This window comes from Carcharhinus amblyrhynchos, chromosome 20 (assembly GCF_965287045.1).
Source record: "Carcharhinus amblyrhynchos chromosome 20, sCarAmb.v2.hapA, whole genome shotgun sequence".
Lineage (NCBI taxonomy): Eukaryota > Metazoa > Chordata > Chondrichthyes > Carcharhiniformes > Carcharhinidae > Carcharhinus > Carcharhinus amblyrhynchos.
In genome coordinates this window covers 28,701,876-28,718,525 of record NC_137343.1, presented here as the reverse complement: position 1 = coordinate 28,718,525, position 16,650 = coordinate 28,701,876, and the positions used below count along the sequence as shown (strand labels likewise).

At 46.2% G+C, this 16,650-nt stretch overlaps 1 protein-coding gene across 1 annotated transcript in view; it reads right to left on the bottom strand.

Annotated features, from left to right (window-relative positions):
* Positions 1 to 16,650, bottom strand: part of hip1ra (huntingtin interacting protein 1 related a) — a 165,250-nt gene that overhangs the window by 72,134 nt on the left and 76,466 nt on the right. Inside the window, 4 exon segments of the mRNA XM_080208802.1 lie at positions 6,510 to 6,570; positions 9,584 to 9,599; positions 11,476 to 11,496; positions 14,879 to 14,955. Of these exon segments, the coding sequence (XP_080064928.1) occupies positions 6,510 to 6,570; positions 9,584 to 9,599; positions 11,476 to 11,496; positions 14,879 to 14,955 (175 nt within the window).

The window sequence follows — 16,650 nt, the reverse complement described above, 5'->3', positions numbered from 1 at the left end:
CTAAGGCTTATGTCAGCTGACAGGTGAAATAATAATTAATTATTTTGTTAAACACTCCAGACAATCTTTTCAAAGAGTTAAAAGGCAGGAGTTTTAAATACCTTGACAGTTCCCTTTGGTAGTTTATCTTGACACTTTTGATAGCTACATTTGAGAGCTCCAATGAATTTCGTTGTTCCACTGATTTTAAGTGCTTCTTACGCACATTCATGTCCACCTTTATATTCCAAAGCAACCTGACCTTACCCAAAGGGGCACCTGACCCACCCCAAAAATGCATGGGACAACATCCAAAGATACTTATCTTTCAAAAAGGTACCCTAGCTATCCAAATGAATCCACAAAGTTCAGATCTACTCTTACCAGGTCTAATGTGTGCATGTCAGATTTCAGATAACTCGCACACCAAAATCAACATGAGCTGCTGATATTTGTGGGCAAATGCCTCCACAAAACACGTGACCGTGAAACATGATCCAGCCCTTTTCCTGTCCCTGAGAAAATGATGGGCGTCGTGTTCAGGGTGGGACCTTTGAGTTCCCAGCTCGGGCACCATTTTCTCAACAACGGCGAAGTTCTCCAATGTTGCAAGAATCCAGGCTTGAGACTCAAGAAAGGAGCAGTTATAACGTTCCCACCTCAAACAGATCATAAACAAGATTGGTCATTGCAAAGCTATTTTCTTCGATAATGGGTACTGAAATTATAACGGGCGAATTTCAAGGAAATATAACTTTATTTCAAATAATATTGAGTCTGTCTGATGTAAACCTGCCATTTCAACACAGCAGAAACCAGCTCCCAATGAAACTTCCATATTCTACGCCTATAAACAAGTCACTGGCCTTGACAAAATTTGTATTTATATTCCTGGGCCTATTTATACACATGGACAGCTTGATATAGTCTTTTTCTAGACTGAGAAGTTTTGATTCTATTAAAATCTCTGGTGAAAGAATAACTAGCGATTCTCTATTTAAAGAAGTATTGCTGCAATAAAGATTCTAATCCGACCACAAATGTTGGCAGATCTCGGCTAGTCAGCTTTCAGTTCAGTATTCCATCTGTGGAAAAGCACTTTACTCCTCTGAATCAAGTGATGATCTTTTGCAAGCGTTCACCAGTGGGAAGAGAAACTACAGTAAAAAGTCTGACAACACCAGGTTTAAGTTCAACCGATTTATTTGATACTACACTCACTAGCTTTCGAGGTTTCCCTCTTCTTCAGGTGAATGGAGAGTTCTGGCCTCAGGCAGAGCATATAAAACACAGACAGTTTACAGATTACTGTTTAGAATGCGAATCTTTACACCTAACCTGTTGTTCAAGTCCTAAAGTGGCCGACAATGTGAGTGGAAGGAGCACTGATCACAGGTTAAAGAGATGTGTATGGTCTCCAGACAGTACAGTGGGTGAGGTTTTGCAAACCCAGGCAAGTCACGGGGGTTACAGATAGTGTGACATGAACCCGAGACAGGGATCTTGTCTGTGCTTTATATGCTCTGTCTGAGGCCAGAACTCTCCATTCACCTGAAGAAGAGGCAAACCTCGAAAGCTAGTGAGTGTAGTATCAAATAAATCTGTTGGACTTAAAGCTGGTGTTGTCGGACTTTTTACTGTGTTTACCCCAGTCCAATGCCAGCATATCCATATCAAGAGGAACTACGACAGCAAACTATGTTGAAAGGTTAAAACTGGAAGTTGACACACAGGACCGGACGCAGCAGTTGTGAACGATCACTCAATACACTCAAGACAGTTCAGTTATTTGTGAAACATGATCTGACCCTATTCCTGCTCCCGAGAAAATGATGGGCATTGTGTTCAGGGCGGGACCTTTGAGTTCCCAGCTCAGACGCCATTTTCGCAACAACGGCAAGGTTCTCCATTATTGCAAGAATCCAGGTTTTAGACTCAAAAAAGGAGCAGTTATAATGTTGCTATCTTACACAGATCCTAAACGAGATTGGTCACTGCAATGCTATTTTCTTTGATAGCAGTGGTTAGCACTGCTGCTTCACAGCTCCAGGGACCTGGGTTCAATTCCCAGCTTGGGTGACTGTCTGTGTGGAGATTGCACATTCTCCCTGTGTCTATGTGGGTTTTCTCCGGGTGCTCCAGTTTCCTCCCACAGTCCAAAGATGTGCGGGTTAGGTTGATTGGCCATGCTAAAATTGCCCCTAAGTGTCCTGAGATGTGTAGGTTAGAGTGATTAGTGGGTAAAATATGTAGGGATATGGGGGTAGGGCTTGGGTGGGATTGTGATTGGTGCAGACTCGATGGACCAAATGGCCTTCTTCTGTACTGTAGGGTTTCTATTCTATGATTTCTATGAAATGAATGACCGGTAGAAAGCCAATGCAAATATTTTCAAACACCTTTCCCTGGAACCGATCAAAAATTAAATATTTAACCTAAAAAGCACAAAAGCCACTAATGTCTACCAAACAAGAGGAAAAAGACAATTTTCCCTTCAGTAATTTATTCTATTTATTTATTTGTGTCGCTTGATAGTTTGAGTTATAAGGAGAGGCTGGATAGACTGGGACTTTTCTCCCTGGAGCATAGGAGACCTAGGGGTGATCTTCCAGAGGTTTATGAATAATGAGGGGAACAGATAAGCTAGACAGTCAACATCTTTTCCCAAAGGCTGGGGAGTCTAAACCTAGAGGGCATAGGTTTAAGGTGAGAGGGGGAAGATTCAAAAGGATCCAGAGGGGCAATTTCTTTCACACAGAGGACAGTGAGTTTTTGGAATCAGCTGCCAGAGGTAGTAGTAAAAGTGGATACAATTTTGCCTTTTAAAAGTTACATGGGTAAGATGGGTGTAGAGGGATATGGGCCAAACGCAGGCAATTGGAACTAGCTTAGTTTAAAGAAAAAGGTTAATAAAAGGGTAACATAGACAAGTTGGGCCAAAGGGCCTGTTTCCATGCTGTAAACCTCTGTGACTCTATGACCCTAAGTAGGCTTACATTCACACTGCAACAAAGTTACAGTGAAAATCCCCTAGTCGTCACACTCCAGTGCCTGTTTGGGTACACTAAGGGAGAATTTAGCATGGCTAATGCACCTAACCAGCACAACTTTTGGACTGTGGGAGGAAACCAGGGCACCTGGAGGAAACCCACGCAGACACGGGACAAACATGCAAACTCTGCACAGACAGTAACCCAAGTCAGGAATTGAACCACTGCTAACCACTGTGCCACCCCACAGCAGTTTTAGTTAAATGCTGATCTTCTGTACTTAAAGCAGATTGGCACGTGTGTTTTTAATGTTTCACTGCATTAATACCCTCTGATCAATTTAACTCCCTTGGTTCCCAGTTCTGAACAACTTCCTGCCCCCTCACATAAGACAGGAGATCACAACAAGAGAGCTCCTGGGGATGGTTTGCATCAACCAAAGCCTGCCATGACAAAAGGTCCTTACCAATCTACCTGTTGCTCTCTTCCCATCACTCCAGCCTGTATGGCTAAGACCACTGTGCCAAGGAATAACAGTATGGCAGGAGGAGTGGAACCCACACACCCTCATCGAAATCCACTTGCTCATCACAGATCCCATCACCCACCCACATGCGCACCTGTCCTCAACCAGCCACACCAACAGTGGGGAGTCCTCTACCATTTCTGCACTGGCCAAGGTCTTTGTGCAGCAAATTGGCACATGTGGAGCCTTGCAGGGAACCCGGACAGTAGCTGTGCTGCACCCCTATCAATGGCGGGCTCAATGAAGACTGCTCCCTGTCAACATTCAGCAGAGGGCACAAAGAGCTCCATTTAACCACTGCAGAAGGTATTACCTGGCTTGGTGATTACTGCACACGGTCTAACAAAAATATAAAAAATAGTATAAAAAATAGATGGGGAAGGTGGGGGGAAATCAGCCCAGTTCCTTGCTCCTTCTTGGGGAGCACACACCTGGTGACTGGCTGATGGACACAGGATTGGTGCCATGTACTAACTCAGGCTTTTGTATCGAGTACGCTGGACTGACAGCCGAGGCTGTGGTTGCCTGTGTAACCACCAGATATCGGAAAACTACCCTTATCCGTGTAATGATGTGATACAGGAATGTGGTCACTGTTTCTGCTTCATCCAATTAGAATAGAGTTCATCCAGGCAGAGAAAATAAAACACGAGAATAAAAATGAAAAGAAAGATGTCTTATAGAAAGGGGAAGAGGCTCACTGAACAGGGCAACAGTTTGATCCATGAGTAAACTACTAATTGACCCTAACTGATAAATCAAATACCTCTCCATCTTCTATGGAATCATGGAATCCCTACAGTACAGGAGGACATTTGGCCCACTGAGTCTGTACCAATCACAACCCACCCCCCCAATCGCTCTATGGCTCTAATTAGTCTTATATTAACACTGCAATAACGTTACTGTGAAGATCCCCCAGTCACCACACTCCGGTACCTGTTTGGGTACACTGAGGGACAATCGAACATGGCCGATACACCTAACCAGCATGTCTTTCAGACTATGGGAGGAAACCGGAGGAAACCCACGCAGTCACGGGGCAAAAGTGCAAACTCCACACCGACAGTGACCCAAGCCGGGAATTGAACCCGCGACCCTGGCGCTGTGAGGCAGCAGTGCTAACCACTGCCACCGCGCCGCCCATTCAACACCTAACCATGACACAAGAAAACTATATGGATTTCAATTGTTTCCTCTTCTGATAGAAAAACAATTTTAAAAATAGCATCAAGGGGTAAGGGGAGAAAATGGGAATGTATCACTGATGTCGAGGATCAGCTATGGTCATGTTGAATGGCGAAGCAGGCTCAAGGAGCTGAATAACCTGCTCCTGTTCCTGGTTTCTATATCGCTAGGTTAATAATGAGTAATTGTGGATTTTGAAATGCCGGGTTCAACAAAATTTTAGAAATTGGAGCTACTCCAATTCCCAAAAGGTGAGCTCCTTTCAAAATTGCCACTTTAAACTGCAAGTCTTAAAAATACTCTTAGGAATAATAGGATAAAAATAAGATGCCACATTTAGACTCCAAGAATCTCTACCCAAGACATTCAGGTAATGAGGACATGTTTAACAGCAAGATGTCTGTGAAATTCAAATACTGCACAGAGCAGTAAGCAGATCCTTTAAAGGTTCAGAGATCCCTCAGTTGAAAAAGACCAATGAATAAGACAGAAGAAGTGGAGCGCTTGCTGATTAAACACCGTTTACCAATTTTCTGAAGTCAGTAATTTATACAAGGGCAGCACCTTAATCACATCCTCACCCAATGTACTTCTCTCAACAAGGATCTTGTGCTTCCCTGAGAGACGTTGAGGCCAATCCCAGCACTAAATGACAGCCAAGTTTGAATCTACGTTTCAATAACCACAACTTGCCTTTGTATAGCTCCTTTAAAGTAGAGGAACGTTCCAAGGTGCTTCACAGCAGCATCATTGGACAAAAGTGGAGAATGAGTCAAAGAAGGGCATATTCAGAAAGCTCGGTCAAAGAGGTGCGTTTTGAGGAGAGTCTTAAATAAGGTGGAGTTGGATCCCAAAGGATTTTAGAGGGGGAATTCTGAAGCAAGGAGCCAAAATGATTGAAAGTAAATCAATGACAAGATGGAGGAAAGGGGAAGCTGTACAGAAAAGCAGAATCGAAAGAGCAGACACTCTGCAATCGGGGATCGGCCAGGGGAGGGGAGGGGAGGGGTGGTATTGGGGCAGCAACTGGGGGGAGGGGATGGAGGGTGCGATCTCTGTGGGAGTGTGGGGATGGGACAGAGGGGGGGGAGTGACTGATCTCTCAGTGTTCACATTTTGCTCCTTTTTTTGCATTAAATGCTGTACGATTGCGTCTGAGAGCTCACTCAAATAATGGGTGCAATTCTCTCCTGTCCTCAATCTCATTTGGCACTTAGAATTTTTTTGGTAAGATCGCCCCCTTAGATTTGGGTGTGCCGGGCACAGTTCCAAAATTGGCAGATGACTCAAAACTTGGAACTACTTCAAAAAGTGGTGATGGAGATAATGATCAACTTCAAGAGCAGCGGGTGGTGGAGTGATTAGAATCTAGAATGCACTGCCCAGGATTGTGGTGGAGACACATTCAATCAGATCTTCCAGAAAGGGAATTGGAAAATCACACAAAGTGGAAATAAACTGCGACGCCACGGGGAGTGGAAGATCCAGAGTTGCTGCTGCAGAGAGCTGGCACAGGGATGACAGGCCGAGTGGCCTCCTTCTCTGATTCATTCTATGATTTTACACACAACGTGCCTTCAATGTGGACTGTTACAGCTTAACTTAACCCAATCTCAAACAACACAAAGAGACCCAGTCAAACAGAACAATATACATATGTAGCATTAAAACCATTTGTTTAACTTCCATAGGAAAGCTCAAACTGCTGGTATCTTTATCGCAAAGTTTTCCAAAATTCCTGCTTTTCAGCTTTTTAGACATCATTTTCTACATGACCGTTTCAGTCACAGGGTGGACTAAAAGTGCCCGACTGATTATAAACTCACCGCTTTCAGCAACTTTCAGCTCGCAGTCCAGGTAATCAAACATCTCCACGTAAGCTGGAAGCTGCAACAAAATTTTAATTTTAATTTTAAGTCAACAACAGAATTAAAAGCCAACTTTTCATGTGTCTAACAAGGATTTATAACCAATTTCTCAGTAAAGTGTTGATTGGCTACAGCAGAAAACAAGATGGCCAATTGCCCAGCCACCTACCCCCTACATTCCCAACTAACACTGGATCCCCCCCCCACCGCTCCCTCTGGATCTGCCCCCCGCTCCCTCTGGATCCTGCCCCCCGCTCCCTCTGGATCCTCCCCCCCGCTCCCTCTGGATCCTCCCCCCCGCTCCTCTGGATCCCCCCCCCGCTCCCTCTGGATCCCCCCCCCGCTCTATCTGGATCCTGCCCCCCGCTCCCTCTGGATCCTCCCCCCCGCTCCCTCTGGATCCCCCCCCGCTCCTCTGGATCCTGCCCCCGCTCCCTCTGGATCCTCCCCCCGCTCCCTCTGGATCCTCCCCCCCCGCTCCCTCTGGATCCCCCCCCCCGCTCCCTCTGGATCCCCCCCCCGCTCTATCTGGATCCCCCCCCCCCGCTCCCTCTGGATCCTCCCCCCGCTCCCTCTGGATCCTCCCCACCGCTCTATCTGGATCCCCCCCCGCTCTATCTGGATCCTCCCCCCCCGCTCCCTCTGGATCCTCCCCCCCCCGCTCCCTCTGGATCCCCCCCCCCCGCTCCCTTGGATCCTCCCCCCCGCTCCCTCTGGATCCTCCCCCCGCTCCCTCTGGATCCCCCCACCGCTCCCTCTGTCTACCCCCCACCGCTCCCTCTGGATACCCCCCACCGCTCCCTCTGTATACCCCCCACCGCTCCCTCTGGATACCCCCCACCGCTCCCTCTGTATACCCCCACCGCTCCCTCTGGATACCCCCCACCGCTCCCTCTGGATCCTACCCCCCTACTCCCTCTGGATTCTCCCCCCGCTCCCTCTGGATCCTCCCCCCCGCTCCCTCTGGATCCTACCCCACCCCCCCACGCTCCCTGGATCCTACCCCCCCCCCCCCGCTCCCTCTGGATCCTACCCCCCCCACTCCCTCTGGATCTCCCCCCGCCTCCCTCTGGATCCTACCCCCCCCACTCCCTCTGGATTCTCCCCCCCCAGCTCCCTCTGGATCCTCCCCCACTCCCTCAGACAAATCACATTCCCATCCACCCTCCCTCCCTCGCACACCCACCATGGTCCTCCCACAGTTCTCACCCATGGCTCACCTACAATCCCACCCACAATCACACTCCCCCTTCCCCACTCTTCCATGGTCCACCTGCACAAACCGTCCCACACTTTCCCTGTATTCACACAGTGAAAGCCTCCATCAACACTGACCCAGTACACATCCATCCCCATATCCCAGGACCCACCTATCCATGGTCACTTTTAGCCATTTTAACCAAAGTAGAAATCCCAGTTTTGAAAAGAAAGGTGTTTAGCCTCTTCTAACATAAGAGTCAGCATTGTTAACTGGAGCCATGCAGAACTTATTTTAAGGGCATCAGCTAGGCTGAGCTACAGTAACAGGGAAGTCCATCATTGCACTTTTCTGCAGGGGGGACGGAGGGGAGGAACGGGGGGAGAGAGAGCGGGGGGATGGGGGAGAGGAGACAGTGGGGGGGGGACGGGGGAGAGGACGGGGGGGGAAGAGGAGACGGGACGGGGGGAGGAGAGGAGACGGGGGTGGGGGGAGAGGAGACGGCGGGGGGAGAGAGAGACGGGGGGGGGAGAGAGAGAGACGGGGGGGGAGAGAGAGAGAGACGGGGGGGAGAGAGAGAGAGAGACGGGGGGCGAGAGAGAGAGAGACGGGGGGGGAGAGAGAGAGAGAGAGACGGGGGGGGGGAGAGAGAGAGACGGGGGGGGAGAGAGAGAGACGGGGGGGGGGGAGAGAGAGAGACGGGGTGGGGGGGAGAGAGACGGGGGGGGGGGGGAGAGAGAGACGGGGGGGGGGAGAGAGAGACGGGGGGGCAGGGGGGAGGAAAGAGGGGGAGGGGGAGAGGGAAAGGAAAGAGGGGGACAGGGGGAGTGGGGGAAGGAAAAAGAGGGGGACAGGGGGAGTGGGGGAAGCCTGTGTATACAACACGAGGGGGACCACCTCACACAAGAAAGCAATGAATTAAAATTGCAAAAACTACACAGATTGGATGGCTAAACACTCATCCAAACAGACTCACTGCATTTGTTAAGCTTTCAGGTTAGAGAAGCCTGACCAGAAGGCCATCAGTGTAGAGATCACTCATTAACAATCTCAATAATTCAATGTTTCCACCCTATATGTGTATGGTCCCCAGGCATGGGGATGATACCAATCATAGAGGTTGTAGGAGTATTTCACTTTTTTTAGGGCTGGAATTGTTGACTCTACCGAAGGTCACTTTTGATATGAATGGGCCCAGACCTTCCAGCCTCAGAGGGTGGAGGTCTTTCAGAATATATGTGGTGGGAGCCCTTCACAAGTCTCCCTGGCAAAGACTGCACAGGAATTGTTCGAGAAGTTTAAACTTCTATTGGGCAATTACTCTGCCTCTCGAACCAACCAATATTCTGATTTCATCAGAATTTCTGATGGTTCCGATTGTTTTAGTAGATTAAAGAGACAGGAAAAGGCTAAAGGATTCAAACCACTTCTAACTCCTGAGTAACCACAATGCTGACTGTCCCACCCAACCCCGCAATGAAGCCCTGACTACCATCTCGAAGCCCAATTGCATTCCACACCCCCCCCCAACTAACCCCCACCCCGATATCACCCAACAGCTCCCCAATCTCCAAACTCGCCCACCTCAATGACAACCACACAAAAACCCCCGACTAGCCCCCCCACCCCTCAGGCCACTCAACCCCAAGCCCCTGACACCCCCCACCCCCCTCACACACTCCAACTGCATTCTGAACCACCCTCCCCATTCACCTTACACATTTATATTCTCCCCTGGAAAAGTGTCCGGAGCCTTTGTTTGCAGTAGTTAGTGCCACAGAAAGGGGGAATAGCTTCACTTCCCCTGACACTGCTGCAGGAGCTGATGTCTTACACATTTCCCAGGGGGTCTGGATCAATAGTCCGGGTGAGAAATGTGCAACTCCCAACTTGGGGAAGCAGGAAAAGACTGGAACGGTAATTCAATGTGGCTGCCACTACACCGACATTCTGGGACTACATTTTGAGGGGTTTTTTTTATGCCTGTCCAAAATTCTCACTTCCTAGTCTCTCCTGAAACCAGTCACCCTGAGTAAAATATGGTTCTACAAGGAATAGCAAGCTCCTGCTCACAAGCTGTATCCATGACCCTAGGCAGTGACTGTCAATTGTCAAGCTATTTGACCACAATTTAAGGTGGAGGAGGGAAAGGAGGTTAACGAGGCCAACGCCCTCTCCCATCCTCACCCAGCAATTAGACAGGTGGTTACAAGGAGGGATCACTAGATGGAATTCAGCAGCAGGAACCTTAGCCACCCAGCCTAGCCACTAAGGAGCATTCTGTCTTCCCTACTGCTGAGATCACCTTATTCAGACAGGACCAAGAAACCAACAGCAGTGACTCACTGAAAGGTATGTTTCAATCTATTAAACACAGCTGTCTGTGCCTGGTCCAATCCTTGTTAATATTAGGCAGTCACTGCAAACAAAAGGTGATGTGAAGTGAAGACAAGCTGAAGGAAGCAGTCAACCACTACAGTCGGTCCTATGCAGAATTCATCAAACAGATTACAAAAGTCCATTCACAAATTTTACACGCAAAGAAATCAAAATGCAGGCCAAAAACAGGCAACATGCCTTTAGTAATATGCGATCCTTTACACGGAACGTAGAACAGCACAGGAACAGGCACCACAGCTCACAATGTTCATAGAATCAGAGAATCCTACAGTGCAGAGGGAGTCTATTCAGCTCATCGCGTCTGCACCGACAACAATCCCACCCAGGCCCTAGTCCCGTGGTGCCGAACATGACATCAAATTAAACTTATCCCTTCTGCCTGCCCTTGGCCCATATCCCTCTATTCATCTGCTTATCTAAAAACCTCTATCATATCTGCCTGCACCACCATCCCTGGCAGCGCCTTCCAGATACCTACCACTCTTCGTGTAAAAAAAAACTTGCCCTTCACATTTCCTTTGAACTTTCCCCCTCTCACTTAAGTGCATGTGCCCTCGTATTAGAATCTTATAAAAGACTTGGGATTCATTGAAGACATGACTTTAATCTGAAGTGTGTGTTATATTAGTAGCCAGTTAATTTTGTGATTTAATATTTGGTGCCTCCATAGTCTGGCGAGTGCCTGATGAAGGAACAGTGCTCCAAAAGCTCATGCTACCAAATAAACCTGTTGGACTTTAACCTGGTGTTGTGAGACTACTTACTGTGTCTACCCCAGTCCAACACCACCAACTCCACATCATGAATCTCCCAAAACAGACATAGCACTTTCCGCAAAGCACAATACCGAAAGATACAACTGATTACAACATCAAGAAGATCCCAGGGAAACAGTTTCAATCTCTTGAGCTACTGTCTGCTGCTCTGAGATTTAGGACTTTAGTCCCAAAACAGGGAGACAACAGGGCTCCAAAATTTTTGCGAAGCACTTGGTGATAGCTCACGAGTCTGATGCCATCAGATTTCTAAACTCTTTATCTTAGAGTGATCCACACTGTAGAATTTTAGCACTCCCTTAATGTGCAACCACACTTATCGAGTACAATGACAATATTACATTGAGGTGTAATACTCAACAATAACTGCATTGTGGGAAAGAATCTGAAGAATTATAGACTAGCCCTCAAAAATATCATTTTACAGCAGAACACCAACCGACAGAGGATTAGACACATCAAGAGAAGCAGAGTTCAAGCAGCTGATGTTAATGGGATGATTTGTCAGCTCATTCAGGCAGAAAATTGCATCCCGTTCTTTTGAGCTTACCTCCAGAAAGAGAACAATGCTCTACAGAGAGTACAAAAATAACAACAAGGGTGACCTAGGGACCCAAAAGTCCTTCACCGAGTACATTCTTCTCTAATGCAAACAGAGATTTCCTAATTCTATGCTTTTTTTTAAACATACATTAGAAACTAGCAGGAGTAACAGACAAATGTGAAGACCGAACAATCAACTTGCTCTCATTACAGTCCCAGTGTAAACTTGGCTTGCAAACCACCTCTTGTCACACTGTACAAACTGGGCGAACGAGCTGAATTTGACTGGACTAAGTTACGGTTTGGAGGTAGTATAAGGCATGCACACACACACGGTGGCACAGTGTTAGCAATGTTGCCTCACAGTGCCAGGGACCTGGGTTCAGTTCCGACCTTGGGTGATTGTGCAAACTCCACACAGACATTCTCCCCTGTCTGCGTGGATTTCCTCCAGGTGCTCCAGTTTCCTCCCACAATCCAAAAATGTGTGGGTTAGGCGGATTGGCCATGCTAAATTGCACCTTAGTGTCAGGGGGATTAGCTGGGTAGATACATGAGGTTATGAGGAAAGGGCCTGGGTGGGATTGTTGTCAGTACAGGCTTGATGGACCGAATGCCCTCCTTCTGCACTGTAAGGATTCTATGATTCTCTAACTATCCCCCGATACTCCACTGCAAATGATGGTAGCTGCAGCATCCACACAGAAATGTACAGTGAGCACGCATATCAGGAATGGAAACACTTTAAAACAACATAAAAATGCTGCTATTCAACAGACAGTCTGCAACCAGAAGCTCATCCACCTCATTAAGGAGGGTTATTATGGGGTTGACATTATGTAGGGTACTGCTCAGCTGGTGGCATTCTTACTACCAAATCAGTAATGGGATCAAATCCTGTAGCAGAAATTCATCTGATAATTTCTAATTAGATATAGCTCTTGGGGCTAAAGGGATCAAGGGGGAAAGGGGCGAATCGGGATATTAAATTTGATGATCAGCCATGATCAAAGTGTCACGGGTAGATAGGTTTTTGGTAGGCAAGGGAATTAAGGGTTATGGGGAGAGAGCGGGAAAGTGGAACTGATCCACTTCAGATCAGCCATGATCTTATTGAATGGTGGGGCAGGCTCGAAGGGCTAGATGGCCTGGTCCTGCTCCTATTTCTTATGTTCTTATGAATAGTGGAGCAGGCTCGAAGGGCCGAATGGCCTGCTTCTGTTTCTATTTTCAATGTGTCTGTGTTTGAACCAGCACTCTAATACAATACTGCGGGAATGTCACATTACGGAAAGTGCTGCCCTTCAGTTGCAACATTATCAAGGCCTCGCTTGTCTGATGTTCATGACTCAGGCGGTCATTGATTATTCCATGGTACTGGAAGTGCAACATGATTCCAGTGTACGTGTCCCTTCAACTCAAAAAACTGATTCACTGTTCATTCATCTAATTAATTACTTTTTTTAAACTGTGGATTGGTTACGAGTCACTACATTTCAAAATAATCCATTTGTCAAGTGGTGTCGCAATCTGTGTGAAGAATGCAATCTTTTAAAGAGGTATTTGAATTCCAATGACTGACGTAAAAGATCCTGATTTAAAGTTTTAAGACTTATACTGTGACAAATAGATAAAAGCAACATTGACTAAACATTACTTTAGAGGCAACCTAGGTCCAGATTTTCACCACAATGGAAAGGCTCTCCACCATATTGAAAATGGCGCAAGTGGCTTTTCCCACAACGGCACTTCCCATTTTCAGGGAGGTAGCTCGCCATTGGAAACATTATCTGCATCCACCTAACTGGAATGTCGGTACTCCTGCAGTGTGAAATCCGAAGATTAGGAGGGGTAAGAGTAGGTTTGAATTTTGTGGATTCGATTGGATAGGCAGGGTATCCCTTTGGAGAGTGAAGGTACTGCTTTGGACATGGTCCTAGGACACCTTTGGGGGAAGGTAGAGTGCCCATTGGTGGAAGTCAGGTGGCCTTTGGAAATTTTAAAAGCGGGCAAAACGTGTATAAACTCATTACTGTAAAGGTCATTGGAACAGTCAACAGTCAAAATCAACTGTCAGAGCTGTCAAAGCACCTGTGGCAGGTGGTTAAAGCAGGATAGATCCTTGGTCAGCCATCCTGCAGAAGGCAATGGCAAACCAGGATTACCCAGTTTAACCATGAGCCAACACATGGAAGTCCATGGTTGCCAATAGGGACATTGGAATTAGGAGCAGAAGTAGGCAAATTCAGCCCTTCAAACCTGGTCTGCCAATCAATCAATCAGATCATGGCTGATCTCTCTGTGGTCTCAAATCCACCTCCCCTGTTCCAAACATCCTTTTAGTTTTTTTTTATTAGAAATACATCTATCTCCTTCTCGAAACCATTCAATGATTCAGACTCCACCGCGCGAGTTCCATAAATTCACCACCCTCTGTGAGAAGTAGTTCCTCCTCATTTCAGTTTTAAATCTGCTACCTCTCAACCTACAGCTGTGACCTCTTGTTCTAGATTGCCCCATAAGAGGAAAGAAATGGTCTACATTTACTCTCGATCAATCCCTTTTAGTATTTTATATACCTCAATCAGATCCCCTCTCATCCTCCTAAACTCCAACGAGTATTAGCCCAAACTGCTTAATCTCTCCTTGTACATCAACCCTTTCATCCCCAGACACTCAGTTAGGGCATGGTAACTGAAGAGTTATGGAACAACCTGTCATCCAATCCAGTGCTGTTCCAGCTATTTCTTTCAAGTGAACCCTCATGGATATAATTGTGGAAATATACAAAATGGAACAGCATTGTAAACAATGTAGAACCTAGACTTAAGAGAAGGAGTTATCCCATGCAGCTCCTACATATTCCCTAGCAGTTATGGAGCAGATAACTGGGAGCACATGTTTGTCCTTTTAGTTGGCGTGTTCTGTATGGTATGTGTATATATCGACAAGTTATTTTACCCTTTGAAAAATAATGAGTGCGATTTCAAGGTCAGAAACTAATCTGAGGGTTTATAAAACATTCATAAATCAGCCGTGATCTGCTCACAGTTCAGGATATCATTAAAAACTGCTTAACGAGATTTCCACCACATAATTAATTTTGAGAATTAGGAAAACAGATTAACTAGGTTGGAGTTAAAAATAACAGATCAGTCAGGTTACAAATTTACAAAAATACTCCTCCAAGCACATCTGGGTCAATTATTCACAGCTAATGAAGATTCACATTATGCCTCTGGTCATCCCCTTCAGAAGAGTAAGGATTCTCTGGAATTAGAGCAAGATTACAAATCCGGAGGGGGGGCGGGGGGAAGGTTGAGTTATCCTCAGAACAAAGGAGTCCCTACAGACCAGTTCAGAACAGTTAAAGTGGGAGGGTTGGCATGCTGTGACTTGGTCAGACTTACATGTTGTTTACATCCGTGCCAGAAGCTTTATCCAGTGTTTCGTCGGTTACCTCCAAATTAGGGGGGAATTCTGGATGCTGTACAAAGCCAAAGCAGAAAACAAAATGGTCAGAAAACGTCCTGATTCAGGTGCCGATATACAACTGATAGAATCCTTCCCTGTTCAAATTAGTTAGAATGTGAAAAATAATAGAAACCCACTTCCTCCTAATTACAGAATTAAAATTTAGCAATAGCTCGACCTTGGAGTCAATATAACCTTTATCATCTTTCATGTTGCACTTCTCAGTGCCGCTTGCTGTTATCATTTCATGACTCCACCATTGTTCTGCTTTGTTGGATTCGGGAGAAGTACAATGATTAGCACTGCTGCCTCACAGCGCCAGGGACCCAGGTTCGATTCCCGGCTTGGGTCACTGTCTGTGTGGGGCCTGCGTGTTCTCCCCGTGTCTGTGTAGGTTTCCTCCAAGTGCTCCGATTTCCTCCCACAGTCTGGAAGATGTGCTGGGTAGGTACATTGGCTATGCTGAATTCTCCCTCAATGTACCTGTAAGAAGTCTCACAACAGTAGGTTAAAGTTCAGCAGGTTTATTTGGAATCACAAGCTTTTGGTGCACTGCTCCTTCATTAGATGACTCATCTAATGAAGGAGCAGTGCTCCAAAAGCTTGTGTTTCCAAATAAATCTGTTGGAGTTTAATCTGGTGTTGTGACACTTCTTACTGTGCCTGCCCCAGTCCAACACCAACATCTCCACATCAGTCTACCCGAATAGGCACCAGAGTGTGGTGATTAGGGAATTTTCACAGTAACTTCACGGCAATATTAATGTACTTATTTGTAATACCTACTTGTGATACTAATAACATTTTTTAAAAAGCGCTCTGGGTTCCTCTCAGTTCTACATTCGGACGAGTATATTTTAACCGTTTACTTTACTAGTTGCAGTCTACAGCAAACCCTTTAAAGGATCATCTGTTTTCCTGAATGGCAGCCCAGAACTGGGGCAAACCAATACTGTCCAGGGGGCTTCAAACAGGTATTAGGTCCCTTCTTTGAATTTGCAAAGAGTTGACACCTGCTTTAGGCAGGAGCCCTGGACAACAATTCTCTCTCCCTCCCCCTTACCAAATGGTTGGCATACTTCCAGCAATTCATTAACTTCCATTTCCTGCCCACAAGGCCATTAAGCATTCAAAAGAGAGAGCACTACATGGTCAAATTTCTTGGCCAAGGATAGGGGATTGGGTTTCAGCGAGAATTAAACAGTATCCTTTAAGCTTTTTCTTGATTAATGATTAATGTTGCAGATGTACGTACACCATCTCTGCCTTCACAATTTATCACATGAACAGTCATCGCCATAACAGTTTGTTTGAGTGCATTAGTCCAAAACATTCAGACAAAGCTCAAGTCAGTGAATCTTTCTCGGACACCTTTTCAAATATTCATGTTGGGAAATACTAGATGCGTGATTTTATCTGCAAGCTTATGACTGTACTAAAATTAGATGCACCTGACCAAAGGCAAGAATATTGGCCACACGCTCTTCCAATTAACGTGTGTAGGAATAGCTTGAGGTGTGAATCAAGAATTCAGGCTTTATTTTTTAGCTTGGGATTTTCAAAAGTTGAAATCCCAAAGGCAAGTACATAAACTTCCTCAGACAGTCAGGGAACATGGAGAATCTCCCAACTGTACCAAGAGTATAGCCGCCACTGCAGCTAATAGAACCAGGCACAGATTGCAAAGAAAAATACACATACACTATCA